Source organism: Protopterus annectens, chromosome 15.part0, assembly GCF_019279795.1.
Source record: "Protopterus annectens isolate FY-2018-M chromosome 15.part0, PAN1.0, whole genome shotgun sequence".
Lineage (NCBI taxonomy): Eukaryota > Metazoa > Chordata > Ceratodontiformes > Protopteridae > Protopterus > Protopterus annectens.
Genome location: NC_056749.1, coordinates 710,886,926 through 710,905,451, shown reverse-complemented (window position 1 = coordinate 710,905,451; position 18,526 = coordinate 710,886,926). Strand labels below are relative to the sequence as shown.

The 18,526-nt window shown below is 43.9% G+C and overlaps 1 protein-coding gene across 1 annotated transcript in view; it reads right to left on the bottom strand.

Moving 5' to 3' along the window:
- Positions 1-18,526, bottom strand: part of LOC122789874 (integrator complex subunit 6-like) — a 753,279-nt gene that overhangs the window by 423,006 nt on the left and 311,747 nt on the right. Inside the window, exon 3 of the mRNA XM_044057307.1 lies at positions 10,247-10,396. Within this exon, the coding sequence (XP_043913242.1) occupies positions 10,247-10,396 (150 nt within the window). The remainder of the gene's footprint in view (positions 1-10,246; positions 10,397-18,526) is intronic.

The following is an 18,526-nucleotide window of genomic DNA, read 5'->3' as shown; positions in this document are numbered from 1 at the left end:
GGGTGACACCAACTGAAGCTAAACCTGGCCTGCCTCTGGGAGAAGCCTTGGCAACAGAAGGAGAGGGCCTAACCATCCTAGGAAGGGAGGGGAGTAAAGTAACCTGAGAAGCCCCTTCAGCCTGACCTGCCTCCTGAGAGGCCACATCCTGCAATAACAAAGTCTCTCCCTGGGAACCCAAAGAAATTTCCGGTGGAACCACCGGCTCCACCGACACCTCTAAAGAACCGGCGTCCGGTACAGACGGTTCTTCCAGCCTAGGCTTAACCGCTTTGTCCTTGCGCTTCTTCGAAGAAGCGGGCGTCGGAGCATCCGACGGCATTTTATAATTGCACCGCTTCCCAAAGACTAACCTGGCACAATCCAACCTCCTCTTTATAGTGCGTTTATTGAATCTAGCACAAGAGCGACAGCCAACAACGTCGTGCTCAGGCCCTAAACAAGGAATACACAAAGTATGATAATCTCTATGCGGTATCTGTGAGTAATTCCCACAAGAAATGCAATTATTCACTTTTTCTGACATCCGTAAACCACTGAGGCAAGAAAAACTAAAATATTTCTGAAGTGTTCCTTAGCCAACTTTGACTCAGTCTGAGACTTCGAAAATGAAAAATCTCAGAACGCCAACCAGCACTTGCAATGCTGCTTCTGCATCGGACCATGCGGCAAAAAAGACTGAGGATATGACGTCGGTCATGCGCATTTGTACCCTGACGTCCTGATGTCAGTCAAATGCGCCTTGACCGACGTCAGCCTTATACTTTGATATTCGGGCCGACCGAGGACAGCAGACTACCCAAGTGTAAGGACTGCAGCAATGTGAGATGAAGAACATCTGTTTTTGCTTCGGGCACCGCAGGGCAAGAAAGACTGAAGAAAATGGTGTCGGCTACATCTTTTATACCCCTGACGCACTGACGTCAGGGAAGAGGCGACAGCAACAGACGCCAGACCAGGACTTTGGAATTCAGGCAGACTGCGGGTAGCCTGCCAACAGGATAACTCAAGAGTAATGACTGCAACAGTGAAACACAATGAACATCAGAGGTGGAGGGAAGTAATCTGGAGGGTTTGTCTGCAGAGACAAAAACACTGAGTCTGCAACAGGGCATTTAAATCAGAATTTTAGCCACTTCTGGGACTTTTTAAACCTGTCCGGCCTTCTAGGGGCTGGTGGTTAGGATTCAGGGTTTACAGAGGCTGCATTGAAGGCATTCAAAAAGGCAGGTAAGACTGGAGGGATGGCAGAAGCTGAAGGTGTCTACTTGTAAGAATTCGTATCTCTTTTGAACTTGGGACATTTCACAGGAATCCCATTTAAAAAAAAACTCTCATTTTTGAGATGGTCTCACCAAAGGTGAGATCTTCTCCTGGGGAGTCTCAGCAGAGTCCTCAGGGGAGGCATACCCAAGAGGTAAAAGCATCTCAGAGGCATAGAAAAGGGAGTCCTCTGAAGAGGAATTTGAGGAGTCCTCAGCTTCAATAGGATCTTCAATCTGAGGTCTAGGACTGATAAGTGGAGGGGAAGTAGGCATAGAAGGCTTAAGGGTCATGAAGGCATTAAATAAACTTTGAGAGAAAGCTTGTCAATTAGGCAGGCTTTCTGGAGGAGGAGTGACAAGTTTTGTTTTTTGTTTCCTTTTTAAGGAAAGGTAGTCTGGAGGGCGTAAGGCCCAAGGAAGGCCTAGGTTCAGACTGTTCTAAACCAGTGGAAGGAGCTGTCTGGATGTCTGTTGAAAGGTTCGCCCCCGTTATTGGCATCAGGCATCTGCAAAACCTCCACTGATATACTTTCAGCCCTAGGTTCTGCAGCATCCCAAACAGTACCCGCTGTACCTAACTTGGCTGGTTCTGTATGTTCCTCTAGGCTAATGGCCACAGGGGAACATTGGGTGGAGGAGGTGCAGCAGTAGGTTCAGGCCTGGAAACTTTGGCTTTCTTTTTTTTGGTGGCTCAAGAGTCTGAATGGATGGTCTTCCATCGCCAGAGCCAGACGTTTGAGATGCTGGTTTTCTAAGTGGCCGTTTAGGGCATGCAGGGAAAGTACAGTTGTGTATACTTACCATAAATGTAGATGTTCGAGTGTATTCACTGTTGCAGTCATTACATTTGGGTAATCCGCTGGCAGGTTGCCCTCAGTTGGCCTGAATTCCAAAGTCTTGGGTCCTGCGTCAGTTGCTGTCTTCTTTTCCATGACGTCAGGTCGTCAGGGGTATAAACATGCAGCCGACGCCATTTTCTTTCGTTTTTCTTGACCCTGATGTCAGGTGCCCCCAAAAAGGTAGCAATATTATACATATATATATATATATATATATATATATATATATATATATATATATACATATATATATATATATACACACACACACACACACACACACATATATATGTATATATATATATATATATATATATATATATATATATATATATATAAATACATGCATCAATATAAACTTTACCTTCATCTACAGGCAAATACACCATATAGGTTGTAGAAGATAGGGAAGGAAAGATAAACTTCAGAATGACATGGGGATGGCGGGAGGGTAACCTGGACTACAACAGTGAATACACTCTAACATCTACATTTATGGTAAGTGTACACAATTGTACTATGTTCTTCGTGTTTCACTGTGAGTTATTACATTTGGGTAGAATCCCAAAGCTATGGTTGGGAGGCTGGAGCTAAACAGCATTAGGTGCGGCTATAAGGCCCTGCAGCACTGCAGTGGCAAAGCCTGCCCTGGACTTAGAGTAGAGAGGCAAATGGTAATGCTTTATAAAGGTGTGAACAGAACTCCAAGTAGCACCCTCTAGAATTTCTTTGGTTGGTACTCCTCTGAGAAAGGCTGCTGAAGTAGCTGCAGCTCTGGTGGAATGAGACCTAATGTCCTTGGGCACAGGTTTACCATGGTTTAAGTGGCAGAAACGGAGGCATTTTGAAATTGTCTGCTTTGAAATAGCCTTTCCTTCTGATCCTGCAGCATATGACATTAGTAATTGCTCAGTTTTTCTTAGAGCTTTAGTCCTGCTCAAGTAGAATCTTCGTTGTCTGTGAACGTCCAAGGAATGCAGAATTCTCTCCCCTTTCTTCTGTGGATTTGGATAAAAAGTTGGTAGATAAATTGTTTGGTTAAGAGCTACATTGGAAACCACCTTAGGCATAAAAATAGGATTTGCCCTCAGAGACACCCTGTCCGGGTAAAATATGATAAAAGGCTCTACAGCCATGAGGGCCTGTAGCTCTGAAACTCTTCTTGCTGAAGTAATTGCTAGTAGCAGAGCTGTCTTCCATAAGAACTTTATATCAGCGGTAGCAGCTGGCTCAAATGGAGGCAGGGTGAGTTTTTCCAACACATAATTGAGGTCCCATGCAGGTAATGGTGATCTTCTGGGGGGGGCCTTAAATTTTTCGCTTCTCTAAGATACTGCTTTGGTAAAGGATGAGAAAAGATTGGTGGCTCTGTGTTGTAATTAGCCAAAATGGCAGAGGCATGGATTTTGATTGATGAGAAAGATAGGCCTTTGTCAAGCATCTCAGTTAAGTTTTGTAATATCAGAGGAATATTTGGTTCTGCTGTATCAGTTCCTTGTGCTCGATTCCAAGCACAGAATCTCTTCCATTTGTCAGCATAAGATTTTCTAGTACTAGGCCTTCTGGCTTCCAAAATGACATCCATCACAGCTTTACTGAAAGGTGTTGTTTGTATGATTACCCGATTAGCCATGCTGCCAGGTTTAGAGTCTGTAGTTAATTGTGCAGGATCGGATTGTTTTGCTGGGACAGTAGTTGTGGTGTTTGAGGCAAGGTCCAAGCTGGGTATTGAGACAAGTTCCTTAGGATTGGGTACCAGTATTGGCGTGCCCAGTCCGGGGCAATTAATATCATCTTTGGCTTCTCTTGTCAGACTTTTAGGAGGACCTTGGGTAGAAGAGGCAGAGGAGGAAAGGCGTAAACTGATAGGTTTTTCCAACTGAAGGACAGGGCGTCCACTTTCCATGCTTGTCTGTGACAAGTCCTTGTGCAGAATCTTTTCAGTTGATAATTTTGAGGAGAGGCAAATAGATCTATGTCTGGGCTCCCCCATTTCTTAGTTATCATGCTGAAGACTTGTGGATTTAGTTTCCACTCGTGAGGATCCAAAGGTTTCTGCTTAAATAGTCTGCCAGAGTGTTTTGTTTTCCTGGCAAGAACTTGAGCTAGAAGATGTATTTGGTAGGTCAAAGCTGTGTCCCACAGTGCCATGGCTAATCTGCAAAGGGGGTATGAGCGTGTGCCCCCTTGCTTGTTTATATACCACATGACTGTGGTGTTGTAAGTATTTATCAGTAGTTGTCCTGGATGAAGTAAGTCCTTGAAGGCTGTTAGGGCATTTTGAACAGCTAGCATCTCTTCCTGGTTGATATGTAGATGGATTTGTTTTGGTGCCCATATGCCCTGAATGCATTTTCCTGCCATGTGGGCCCCTCAGGCATAATCTGATGCGTCTGTTAAGGTTTGGCTGGCAGGGGGTATAGTGGAGGGCCATCCCATGTTTTGGTGACAGGCCTTTGCCCACCATAGGAACTCCTGTTGCAGGCAGGGAATGAGAGGCATCATCGTTTCCAGACTGTGTGAATGTTGGCTCCATAAACTTTTTAGGTACCACTGAGGTTTCCTCATATGCAGTCTTGCATATGGAATTAGTAGGATGCAGGATGCCATGAAGCCCACAGCCTGCAGAATTTGTCTTGCAGAAGACTGGGTTTTTGTTGCCATCAGTTTGAAGTAGTCAGTTGCCTTTGTCTGGCGTAAGGTAAGCCATCTGGGCAGTTTAATTCATGCTTGCACCCAGGGATGTTATCTTTTGAGAGGGTACAAGTTGTGATTTCTTTTCATTTACAGTGTACCCTAGGCATGTTAGAAGCCTTTTCACAAACGCCAGGTGTCGAAGAAGAGTGTCCTTGCTCTCTGCTTGAATGAGACAGTCGTCCGAGTAAGGATATATTTGTATATTTCTTTGTCTGCAAAATGCACTTACTGGTGCCAGGCACTTTGTAAAGACCCTGGGCGCAGTAGATAAGCCAAAAGGCGGTGCAGAGAATTGGTAATGCATTAAGCCAGCCTTGAATCTGAGGTATCTTCTGCACGATTGTCTTATTGGGACATGCAGGTATGCCTCTTTTAGGTCTAATATCACCAGCCAAGCAATCTTGCCCAGCATGGGCAAAAGCTGCTGCAGTCAGCATTTTGAATTTTGGAATGTCCAGGTATATGTTCCAAATAGAAGTAGTATTCGGTAGTAGTAATCTCTGGATCTGACCGACCGGCACTTGCGAACAGCTTCTGCTTCGGGCGCCACGCGGCAAGAAAGACTGAGGAAAATGGCGTCGGCTGATGCCTTTATACCCGAAGACCAGCAGAGATGACGTCGGGTGAAGTGCGACATCAGCCGAAGCCGGACCCAGACTTTGGAATCCGGCCGACCGAAGGGCTGCCTGACGACAAGACAACCCATTTGTTATGACTGCAGATGCATCCATGAAGGACATCCTTGTCTTTTTTCCTGTTCTGGTACTGGTTGAATAGACCCCATATCCATGACAGACGTAACCTGTTACTGTGCCTCTGCCCACTGATTTTTGGGCAGATCTGGCCAACCGTTTCCATTGGCAGAGTGCGGAAATGGAATCTGCATCTCTGTGATACTATGTTTAGTACCCACTTGTCCTGGGTTATTAATTGCCAAATTTGAGCAAAAAGTGCTAATTTTCCCCCTAAGGGTGCTGTCAAAAGATAAGTGTTTGGTGTAGGCAGAGGGAAGTCACTGGGACTGTTTTCTGCAGGTTTGCTCTTTATCTCCCCCTGATTTGGAGGTAGATGCGCCCCATTGCTTTGACCTGTATGAATCTTGCGCCTGGTGTCTGAAACCCTTTGAAAGTCTGGATTTGCCCCTTTGAGCTCTGTCTGACACAGGAAAGGTCCAATTTTTTGTAGGCCAGTGTCTACTGAATCTTGGTGGCTGCACTTGTAAGAAGTCTTTAACAATTTGCATAGACTTAGCTTTGTCTTCCATTTTCTTTAAAAACTCCTCTGCTTAATACCAAACAAAGAATCATGCTGTAAAGGTGCATTTAGCAATTTAGCTTTAACATGATCAGGCAAATTTTGTTCCTTTAACCAGGCATGCCTCCTAATCACAGATCCAGTAACTGCGGCCCTGCAGGAGGCCTCTAAGGAATCAAAACCACATTGCAAAGTATGCTTTCCAACTTGTTCAGCTGCATGCAATAATTCCTGCAATTCTTTATTTGCTGCACATTCTGAAATCATCATCATTTTCTGTTTCAGCAATTCCATAACATGTTGTTGGTACTTAAGCATGTGAAATTGACAGTTTAAGGCCCTGACTGCCAAAGTTGCAGATGTATAACCCCCCCCCCCCCCCATCTGTCTAGTGCCATTGAATCTGTCAGAGGGGGTAGGGTTTTTTGCTGTTGAGGCCTTAACTCCCTTTGGACCCTGTGATATAGTTTCAGGGTCAGCAGCAGGGTTTCTAAATAAAAAGTTATGCGAGTTAGGGACCCTGTAATATCCGTCAGGCTTACCTTTAAGCCGGAGGTATGGAGTCAGGGGTCAAGCTGGATTCAGAAAACACATCATCCACAATGTCTAAAACAGGGGGAATGGTTAAATAAAGGTTTGTGCTGAAGGAGAAGGAAATCCCTGAGCCTCTTTTCTGATTCTGAAAAGTCTTGACTCTCCCAGTGAAAATGCTCCCTCAAAGTATGCAAGGTTTCTCCAGATGAATAATCCTCAGGAGGACATGCAGATGGAATAGACTCCTCAGCATCAGAATCCTCATAGGGAGGTACAGATAATTCCCGATCAGAAAAGGAATCTGAAGAAACAGAAACTTGATCTGAAGATTCATAATCAGTGTCTTGCCTAGGCCTCTTATCTGGAGGGGGATGGGTACCCCTGATCAAGGCAATAAGGTCTTCAGCCATTTTGATCATCTGTTTTTTTAGGAATAGAGGCCTGTGCACGTGGCTCAGGCATCTTTTTTTAGTTTTAGAAGTTGTTTTTGACTTTGGTTTTGCAGCTGTCGGTTTGATATATAAATGTTGCGGCTGAATACACCCTTAGAAGCTGGTGCCTGCTCAGTGGCTCCGGACCCATCCGAGGGAGATAAATCCGTCGATCCAATACCTTGAGTATCTTGTGGCATGCCTGACACCACATGGGTGTCGGTAGAGGCCTGCGACTCGAAGGTAGCGGGTATCAGGGGCTGCGAAAGCGCCTCACTGAGTACCGGCGACGCTTAGGAGAAACTTAGTCGTCGGTTTTGGATCTCTACTGCCTTTCTCTGTCCTTTTCTTTGCATTTTTATGTACTCCGGTAGTCGGATTGCTATTCGACATTTCTGGATAGTTAAATCTGTTTCCAAAATATTTTGATGCAAAAATATACCGACGCTTAATAGTGCGTTGGTTAAATCTAGCACTAAACTGACAGCCAGGCACGCTGTGATCAGGGCCTAGGCAAGGAATACAGTATAAATGGAAATCCTTATGAGGTATTTGCTTCCCACAAGTAATACAATTATTAACTTTTTCTGACATTGGTAACGGGGTACTTAGCTTTAGTGAAGACTTCGGTTCTGAAACTCAAACTCGAATATTTCAGTAGTCGGCCGACCGGCACTTGCAAAATGCTTCTGCTTCGGGCACTGCACGGCAAGAAAGACTAAAGAAAATGGCATCGGCTGCATGTTTTATACCCCTTGACAACCTGACATCATGGAAGAAAAGACAGCAACCGACGCAGGACCCAAGACTTTGGAATTCAGGCCGACTGAGGGCAACCTGCCAGCAGATTACCCAAATGTAATGCATGCAACAGTGAAACACTTAGAACATCTGTGAAGAGTCTTAGGAACAAAAGCCTGACAAATCGCACAGGTTTTATGGTCGTGGTTAGGCCCTAGGCCCAAAAGGCAGAGTCAAGGATGTCCTTTTAGGGGATCTGACATCCACACCTACACTTTTCTCCCCTGGATATGAGCCTAAGCAGACATGCAGTGTCCTAAAAAAAGAAGAAACCGGCCCCAAAAGGGTACTTATCTTAAATTTGAAGATCCGAAGGCAGAGAGAGCAGGAGGACTTTATGTTCGACTGGTGGCAGAGAAGGTCTGAGCAAAGGTACATGCAGGGGTCACTTTTACGGCCCACGCACACTACAGCCAATGCCAGACGTCCCACATATCTTGCAGTGACTAAAGCTTCTGTATACTGGCCGGATGTTCAGGTAGCTAAGCAGAGGATAACCCACAGGTTAGGAATACTGCAACATGGGAATAGAAGGACATCTTAAGACGTCGGTTCTCTAGGTATATGGACAAAGAGGAGAGACAACTGCATATGAATATGGGAAGCAACCAAACAGAAAAGACAACAGTCATGATGGTCTTTATGGGGAACCTGCCTCCCACAAAGACATTTTCCCCCTCTGGATGACATGAAACCAACAACAAAAACAGAAGAAATAAGAAGCCCCAAGGGGCACTTATAGGAAAACATGGGTTGGTAACCAGGTCAGGCATTCAGACTGACATTCAACAATGGCGTTTAGACTGGCGGCAAAGAAGTTGCGTGTGCACGTCCGTCCATCACCTTTATGCCCTACACTGTACTTGGGGAACATACGTGTGACGTACGATTTCTAAAAGTACTAAAGGCTTTGGTATACTGGCCAAATAATGGGAATTTCTTGGCAGGAGATCCCTTGGGTAAAGAATACTGCATCAATATGGAAGAATATCTAGCAATATCAAAATGATACTACAACATCTAATAGTTATATACACTGCAAAAGTATAAAGCATGTTACCCAGTGGTGTTACTTGCTTAACAGATGCTTGATCTGGATAGCCATGGCCTTGTCTAACTGGCTGTTCAAATGTGTTGCACAACATACACATATGCGGCAAAACAGAACTAAGAATGGGAAAACAAATGTTGACTTCTACACCAGGTGAGTGGAAATGTCCAACATAAAGGTGACATGAGCTGGTTTAAGGGGAGGGATGCTTGGCTCAAAGTCTGGCTGGTCTGGAGTCCATATGTGAGGTCCCAAGTGTAATGAAAGAGGACAGCTGCCACTTGCACAGTGTAGTTAACTGCCCTTAGAAGTAATGCAAAGTTTTTGCAACATGAAATACAATGAAAACATTTTTGTTATTTTTCCTAACAATTAAAACCAAATTTGCAGTCAGGCTCTGTTCAGAGCACTCAACCTCTTAGCACAAAAAATCTGAACAAAACCTAAAATAATAAGGGGGGTTGCAAAGACCCAAAATAAGGTCAGATTTTAACTACTGCTCTTATGAACTCGTAAAGTTGGTTGAACAGGAGGGTGTGTTAGCATGCATTTTCTGAAGGATACAAAATCTGAAACTCAAATGTATGCCATTACTTAGTGACTGCAATCTTTACTGATTTGCCAGAAAAAAACAAAAAATTAATGAGTAAATGTCTAAGAATGAGGCAAAAAATCTGGACATTCTGCGAAAATGTGGACAGTTGAGAGGTATAGCTCTGCTGTCTGCTGACATCTACAAGGTGCAAAATGTGATGTACAAGCAGGATTACATGAATGCTTGTGACAATTAAGTGAACAGTGGCTGAAAAAAATGCTTTAACATTTAACTAATAATGACATAAATGTAGCAAATCCGATAGTCACTTATCAATTAAGAGTTCAAATGGCACTTTTAAAACTCTATTTCATACCAAGCAAGTGCATCTCTAACATGATCGTACTTATCACAGTAGGGATACGTCAACAAATAGAATGGTTGAGGCGCAACTCCAGCATAAAAAGTTACAAAGGAAACAGCAGTGGCAGCATTTCATTTCACTAAGCTGTACAGTGCCTGATGAGGGCAGCAAATACAGTAAGCCAAGTATCTGCCTTCATGGGAACATTAAATATGCATCACAGACTGGGAACAAAACTGCAAACACACAGATGTTGAAGTGAAACATTCCTCAGTATGGAAAATATTGCAAGAGCTGTCTAAAGATTTATATAACCGCCAAAAAAGTAACTACACAAGACCTGCTTCAACTAATGAAATATATTATGCAGTACAATTAATTTCAGGAAAAAGTGCCATCAAAACATGCTGCTTCATACACAACTGTATTTTCAGCAGTCTAATCAACTTCAGATGCCCTGTACCTAGCAACATACCTGCCCATAGTTATCAATTCCAGATACCAATCTGTTAAGGTTCAATAAATCGAAAGATGATCTCAGGGCCTGACCAAGAGTAGTAAGACCAGAAGCTTGGAGATTTTTCAGCTCATTCATAAACGCAGCATGATTTTCTTTCCAGCCAGCCTATGAAACAATGCAGAGATTTACGTTTAAGATTAAGGACATTAAACAGTGTACATGACCTTGCAAAGTTTAGTCATATAAAACACAACTTACAACATTTATTTGGCAAAATAAAAACAAGCTTCTCTGTAAATGGCATTTGCAGCAGTAGTACATAATGTGCATGTGCAGTGCTAACACTCCTAAGCACAGCTGGAACATCTATTCAAGCTTTTCCCTTGTAATGTCTGGCTCCATTAGCACTGAACAGAAGGAAGTGAGCCACCAGGTAAAAATAATCTACCATTCACACAAGAGCAGTCAAATTTAGGAACAAAGCATGGCACATACACAGTCCTTCAGTTAAATTAGAGGACTGAAACTAAGGCTCAAAACAATCTGGTAGTTAAACTATCACAATAGTGACATTTCTTTATTTACTTTATTCTTGAGAAGGATTTAAGAGGCTAAAGCACAATTAGTTTTCAGGTGCAATTTGTAGAACAGCAAAAAAAGTAGAAAAGAATGAGCACTAAGGAAAAAAGCTTGTGGACAACAGCTTGTCACTATTAGTTGTGTTGCAATCATATCAGTTAATCTGATAAAGGAACACTCCATGCTGGGTTTAAAACTAGGAGAATCCTTGAGGACCCATGAGAGGTGCTGTTTGGAACTGGATACCTCCCCTCAGATGCCTCTGTCTACAGAGAAGTTAAAAGCACTTAGAATCAGTCTATTTAACGCAGTTTTAGGTCATTGTATAAAAAATGTAATTTCCTGGTTGACGTTAAAAATAAAATGGACTAATTGTTGAATCTAGGTATTACAAAAGTGAAGCAGCTTCAGAATTCGAATGGGGTTGCTGTAACGTGTTGCATTCCACCAGTAAACAGCCAAAAAAGGTTTTGCAACCAAATGTTAAAATTTGTCAGCAGTCTGAATACCATGCAAATTGAGAGAATAAATGCGACTAGCTTGTCTGATATTTGCATCAGCAACTAATGCAGTTTCTGCCCAATGATGTAGATTGTCTGCACAATCATGGAAATCAAACTGTCAGAAGCCAAATGTGCGAGACTCGGGACAGACTGAACAGTTGGAGCAGGCATAACAACTGAAATGGAAAACGCAGCAAAAAAAATGGACTCCAGGAGGGTCTGTAACACGACGAAAAAATGAACTTGCTATACTGATTAAAAAACAAGACAGTAAAGTGGAATGCCTTTTGTAAAATATTCCCTGCAAATAGCAAAGACGGCATTTGCCACTGCCAGTAACTCAAGGCATTTATTCTCAGTAGGTACAGTAGACAAGTTTGGAATGACCTGTGATACACCGCAGGCACAGCAGCCTTTAAAGCAGTTCTAGTGTTTCATCCAAATCAGATTCTGAGGATAAGGGTTAGGAAAGCATCTATTCATACCCAGAGTCACCAAATCCAGGCAGACTAGAATCATCCATCAGGATGTCCTCAGTCTCCTGGTGCTTATTCCCATGTTTCGTCAGAATATTTATTTTTCAGCAGGTGGTTCCCAGAAGACTTATTTGATGCCACCACAGTACGGAACCAGGCATATGTCTTTTTTTGGCTGCAAATTCTTGGACAGACTTATTTTTTCTAGACTGTCCTCAGGGCAAAACAGGTACATTGTTACCAACAGTTCACGTCATGCTCTGGACAGAGGTAGATAATCACAAATTGTAAAAAGTCTTTTTGGAAATCACAAATGCTTCAGTTTCAGAAGCTAATACAGAATAAGATGGCAGGTACAGCTACAACAGCAACAAGATCAGAAAAAAAAATTCCCACAGGATACCTGTCATGTCCTAGAAGGCGGCTGACCACTTGATGGGTAAATGCTACAGAAAGTACAGTTGTGTAAGAACTTACAGTAACAGTAGATGTCCTACTGATCACTGCTGCAGTATTTCTGACAAATGGGATAATCGCAAGACATCTGGCTGGGGTATCAAAGCTTTACCTTCCGTAGGTCGCATGTCTAATGCATGACCTCAGCTTACATTGGGGTAAAAAGACGGATGTACAAATGTGATCAATCGGACCATCTCCAAGCCAGTGGCCTGAAGACTACTGAGATGAGACAGATCAGCTACGAGGGGTATAGGTCAAATTTGTAAGAAGACTACCCCTTACCTACATGAGAAAAATGTTAGAGCAACAAAAGGGCAGTGAGAACTGAAGATGGGAGTGAAACGGAAAAGAGGGGATGGAGGATGGGATGGAACACTACAACAGTAATCAGTATCTACTGCTATGGTAAGTTCTTTCACAACTGTACTATATCCCGATTGAAATCACTGTTGCAGTATTCCTGAAAAATGGGTGATTCACACAGGAGGAGGAGGAAAGAAGGGTGGTTGGTTGTCCAGCAGTCATGATACAGCTGACCCAGCAAATGTTGCCCTGTACCTGGAGAAGGCATCAATTTTTAGTAAAAGTGTGCATAGAGGACCAGGTAGCCACCTCCAAAATAGAGACTTTTAATCTACTCCTTTGTGGGAAGCCCCTGAGGAAGTCAATACCCTAAAGGAATGTGCTGTATGGCAGGGAGGCAGATTCTTCCCATAGCGAGAGTAACTGAAAGAGAAAGAGCCTTTGAAATCCAGGCTGCACTAGTTTGTTTGGAGACTGGATGGCCAAGCCTGGAGAAATATTAGTTGTGTAAAATCTTACTATAACCATAAATGTCCTTCTCTTCCATGTTAAAGTATTCTCACTTGTGGGATCCTCCGCCTCAGATGACCCGAACGTCCGGCTCCTATGCCAAAGCTTAAGCCTGGCTGCTGTCAGGTTCGTGGGACATCACACACAAGGCCATAAACCATGAGCCATAAATGTGGCGTCTGCACGTACAGATCTCAGAACTGACTGCCCAGTTGGACAATAGTCTAAGGAAAAGGAAAGGATGCCATCCAGAAAGGTAAAAAAAGGTCCTCTAGGGAGGAAGGAGGGAAGGAATGAATACTGCAACATGGAAGAGGACATCTATGGTTATGATAAGATTTTACACAACCAATTTATGTCCTTTTCACATGTTGCAGTACTCACTTGTGGGAGAGTACCACAATTCAAGCAGTAGAAAGGGTGGAGGAAGAGGTAGCAGTCTCCAGAAAACCATGGAGGATGGCTCTAGCAAATCCTGCCCTGGCTCTGGAAATGATGCCCAATTTATAATGCTTGGTGAAGGTATGTACAGAGGACCATGTGGCTGCCTCTAAAACAGCAGCAGTGTCCAGGCTTTTCAGAAAGGTCCCGGAAGATTCCGATGCTCTAGCAGAAGGTAATAGTTTTGCATATCCAGGAGGATAATGTATTTGGATATGGCTTTCCCCAGGGCCATGGGGTGAAAAGATACAAAGAGCTGATTGGACTTTGTCTTTGGTCTTGTCCAGGTAAAATCACAGTTACCTGTGAACATCAAGGAAATGGAGCACTCTCTCATGGTCGTTCTGTGGCAAAGGGAAAAAAGTGGGTAAATGGATAGATTGGTTAAGAGACAGCTCATTAACCACTCTGGGCATGAAGGATTGGTATATAGAGCTAGCCTCGTCTTTGTGGAAGATAGTATATAGGGTGGAGTGGCCATGACTGCTTGTAGCTCAGAGACTCTCCTAGCTGAAGTAAGGGCTACTAACAAAACAGTCTTTCAAGTGCACATCTTTAAAGTGTCAGAAGGTGCCGGTTCAGAGGGGGCAGTGGTAAGTTTCTCCAGTACGAAGTTCAGGTCCCATGGAGGAGGGATAGGTTTCCTTGGTGATTTGATATGGAGAACCCTTTAAAGGAAAAGTTTCACCTCCAATTTAGATAACAGGGGTGGATCAATAGGTAAGCAGGCTGAAATGGCTGACAAATGGACTTTCACTGAGGAGTATGAAAGATCTAATTTTAGGAGCTCACTGAGGAGTATGAAAGATCTAATTTTAGGAGCTCACATATATAAGCTAGGACTAGAGGAACATCTACTTGGAAGGGGTCTAGTTGCCTTTGAAGATATCAACTGGAGAACCTTTTCCATTTTGACAAATGGAATCTCTTGGTAGTGAGTTTCCTGGCCTCCTGCAGGACAGACAGTGTGTCATCAGAATAGAGGTGTCTGAAAGAGATCGGAAGTTTATCTCCCACAGGGTTAGGCTGAGAGTTTTCAGATGAGGATGAATAAGAGATCCCTTGTGTTGTGTGAGCAGGGCCACCTTTTGAGGCAACTTGCGGTGATTGCCCTTGGCAAAAGATAGAAGGGGAAGAAATGCTGCCTTGGCCAATGGGGGGGGGGGGGGTCACCAGCAAAGTTTTCGGTTTGTCCTTCTGAATTTTCAGCAGGACCTTCTGAATGAGTGGGAAGGGCAGAAAGTAGCACTGGGCCTGAAGGCCACAAAGGCCTGAACCAAGGACTGGGGAAAAAAAGTTTGCCATTCTGGCTGGTCTTTTGTTGTGGTAGACAGAGGTTTTGTTTTCTGTTTTCTCTTCACACACTACTTCAAAGGCAACCCCTCTGAAGGCCTATATTCTGACATCAGGCCTGTGGCAGAGGATCCCTGGACTGAAACAGTAGGTGGACGTCCAGTCAAAGCCGGTTCCCCCTAGACATTGGCAGAAGCTGTCACAGTAACCTCCATGGAAGTGCCAACTGGAGATTCTGGGGTGGCTTTTGAAAAGGTACCCGCCAAAGTCACCAGTTCTGCCAGACGTCCCTCAGCCCCTAGACCAGTAGCTGGCGGAACGTCCGGAAATGAAGCATTAGGCAGCCTTGAAACCTTGGCCTTCTTTTTACGTGGCTCCACCTTGACAGCCAGTTCAGTCTCCATACCTAGGGTCAAATGGTTTAGACATTGTTTTTTCACAAATAATTTAAAGGCTCCTAGATGACTACATAGAGTTTTAGGGACAAACAACTGACAAATACTACAAGTCACATGGTCATGGGATTGGCCTAAGCAGGACAGACAAAGCTCATGGGAATCCTTGTGCAGAATTTGAGGACTGCAGTTGCATTTCCCCTTTCGAGATGATATCGGCAACAGCAACCTAAGACTAAGTGAAAAATAAATGAAAATTCCCCAACAGGGTACTTATCTGTATTGTATTCTGAAGCGCGGAGCGGAACGAGCAAGCTGATGTTCAATTGTGGCAGAGAAGGTCTGTGCGTGCTGACGTCAAATTTATCACCCATGGTATATGGTCCAACGTGCGACATCCCATGCACCTGACAGCAACCAGGCTGAAGCTTTGGCATAGGAGCTGAACATTTGGGTCACCTTAGGCAGAGGACCCCACAAGTGAGAATACCATAACATGTGAATAGAAGGACAAAAGATACAAAAAGCTGGCCAGTCTTTCTGAAGGATTTAGTTTTGTTCAAGTAAACTTTGAGTCTGTAACTGCCTAGAAAGTGCAAGACCCTTTCTCCCAAGTTTTGGGGATTAGGAAAGAATGTGAGCAGAAGAATAGCCAGTTTGAGAGACACCTCATTCACTACCTTAGCCATGAAGGTTGGTTTTAGCCCCGAGAGTAATCCAGTCTATGGAAAAAATAAGAAAAAGAAGAATGTCATTAGAGCTTGAAGCTCAGAAATCTTCCTAGCAGAGGGGAGGGCCCAAAAGAGGATGCTTTTCCAAATACAGAATTTTAAAGAAGCTGGTTTCAAAGGGAGCAGCCAAGTTTTTCTAGCACAAAATTAAGATCCCAAGGAGGAGAGAGATGGGTTTCCTTGGGGGTTATAAGGTCTGGCTGTACATAAATTCTCCTTAATTTCCCTTTGCCAAGTGAAACAAGAGAACCAGTGTTGACTCAGCCAAAATGGAACCAGTAACAGGAGTAAGGGCCTTTCCCTTTGTACCTTGAACAACATTTTTGGAAAAGGAGGCAGAGAAAGAAAAGCAAAGAAGAATCTCTGTCTACTGGAAAAAGAAGGCATCCGTCCTTCAGGCTCTGGGCAGGGGTCCCTGGTGCAGAGTAGGGGGAGCTGATGGTTGCTTGGCACAGTAAAGAGGTCTACCCAAGGACTGGCTGATTGAAATGGAGCAACTTAAGAGGTCTGCTAGCACACTGCCCTGAGAAGGAATGCATGTAGCTGTGAGTGTGATGTTTATCTGTGTTGCCAAATTCCATGCTTCCTGTGTCAACCTGAACAGCTGGCAAGACCTGGTGCCTCCCTACTTATGTACCACAGGACTGTAGTTTTGTCTGTGAACACTGAGAAGCCTTTCTTTCCAAAAATGGACGAAAATTTGAAGAGCTTCCAGAGGAACCCTCATTTCTTTCAGGCTGATGTTTTCCTTCAGGAGATGGTTTGGCCATTTCCCCTACACTCAGTATGATCCTGTCCATGCCCCATGCCTCGTTCAAGGAGTCCATGAGAATCTGTGGAAAAAGAAGTGAGAAAGGTAATCCTGGGTTAAGGATGACCTGTCTCAGCTCTTTGAGAGAAAGGAGGAGGGGCATCAGTGTCCAAGGAGTGCCAGTACTGGAACCACACAGGATTCAGATACCACTGGAGTTTCCTCATGTGAAGCCTAGTCAGGAGGAGCACAGGAATGGTGGCTTCCATGAATCCAAAAGTCCTTAGACTCTCCCTTGCAGCACAATGGTAGAGAAGAGAGGTCTTGGAAGTAAGGGGGCAGACTGAACCTTTTTGTGGGGAAGGAAGGCATACATTTTCTGTGGATCTAGTCTGCATCTCAGGAATACTAGGTCCTGCGTAGGGAACATGAGCGACTTTTTTTTTTTTTTTTTTTTTTTTTTTATGGTGAAACCCAGACCTGGGAGGAGGATGAAATGAAGATGTTGCACAAGAACGTCTGTGGATAGAGCTTGAATCAGAAAGTCATCCAGGCAGTGAAAAAATCTGAATTCCCAGAGTGCAGCACAAAACTATTACAGGAGCCAGGCACTTTGTGAACATTCTTGGGGTTCTGAAGAGACCAAAAGGCACTGAAAATGCGAGGAGCTTGAGAAAAACCAGAGGCAGATGTGTAGGAGATAGTATTTTTCAGGTCTAATGACACCAAGAAAGCCTGTGGTAGTATAGAAAGAAGTAGGGTCTGAAGGGACAGCATTTTGAAAGAGGGTGGCTTCAGGTAAGCATTCAGGGTAGACCGGTCTAAGATGGGTCTCCAATGTCCTTTTCTTGGAACTACAAAAATCCTGGAATAAAACTCTTCCAATGAATGCTTTTGGGAAATGCTCAATAGTGATCTGATCAAAGAAGTCTAGAATAACAGGGGTCAGAAGGGAAATTTCTTTAAGGAGGTAGAGGCATGCCTTTCAGAGAGGGAAATGCTTTCCCAAATATATGGCATAGCCACCCTATATGACAGAAAGGACCCATTTGTCATGGCAATATCTTCTCACCTGGCCAGGGAAAGCAAGTCTTTGGGAAAGATGGGTAGTGGGGCAGGGGAATAGGTGCTGCAGGAACAGTCAGTCTTATGCCCTCAAACAAAAAGTGGCCTCCCAGCTAGAGTTTCCTTTCGTGGCTTTTCAGAGCATTTTTTCCTAGGGGTTGTCCTCAGTTTCTGAATAGCCTTAGGGTCCCTTCTAATGAAGGATGTTGACCTGGCTGGGTAGTTCCTATGGTGTCTAGGAACTCAGGAGAGTAGGATCTGCCTGCAGTCTTTCATGGTTTTACCTTGGTCCCAGAGAGTTCTGAACAGATTGATGCACGACAGCCAAACTGCAAATCTTTGTCCAAAGGTGAATCTAGAATTTTAGACTTAAAATCTTCAGGCAAGAGTTGATTATGAAGCCATGCATATCGTGCAGATAACAGATCCAGTGGCAGCTGCCCTAAAGGAAGCATCTATAGCATCATAACTGCACTTTATAATTTGCCTGGCAATCTGAATAGTGTCTGAAAGTAAGCTCTGTGTTTGCTGCTTAGAGTCTGCTATGAGAGGATCCCAGGTAACTTTGTTCAAGGAAGCCAGGACAGCGATCAAATACATAGCCATGTGAGTCCGGTAATTAACTGCACTAAAAACACTGGTAGGAGATTTGTAAACATTCTTTCCCCATCAATCCATAGCCCTACTGTCTTGTCTATAGGTAGGGTATTAGCACTGGGTAGTAGCTTAATGGGCTTATCTAGATAAAAAGAGAGAGGGGAAAAAAACTGCAAAAGGGTCTGCCATTGG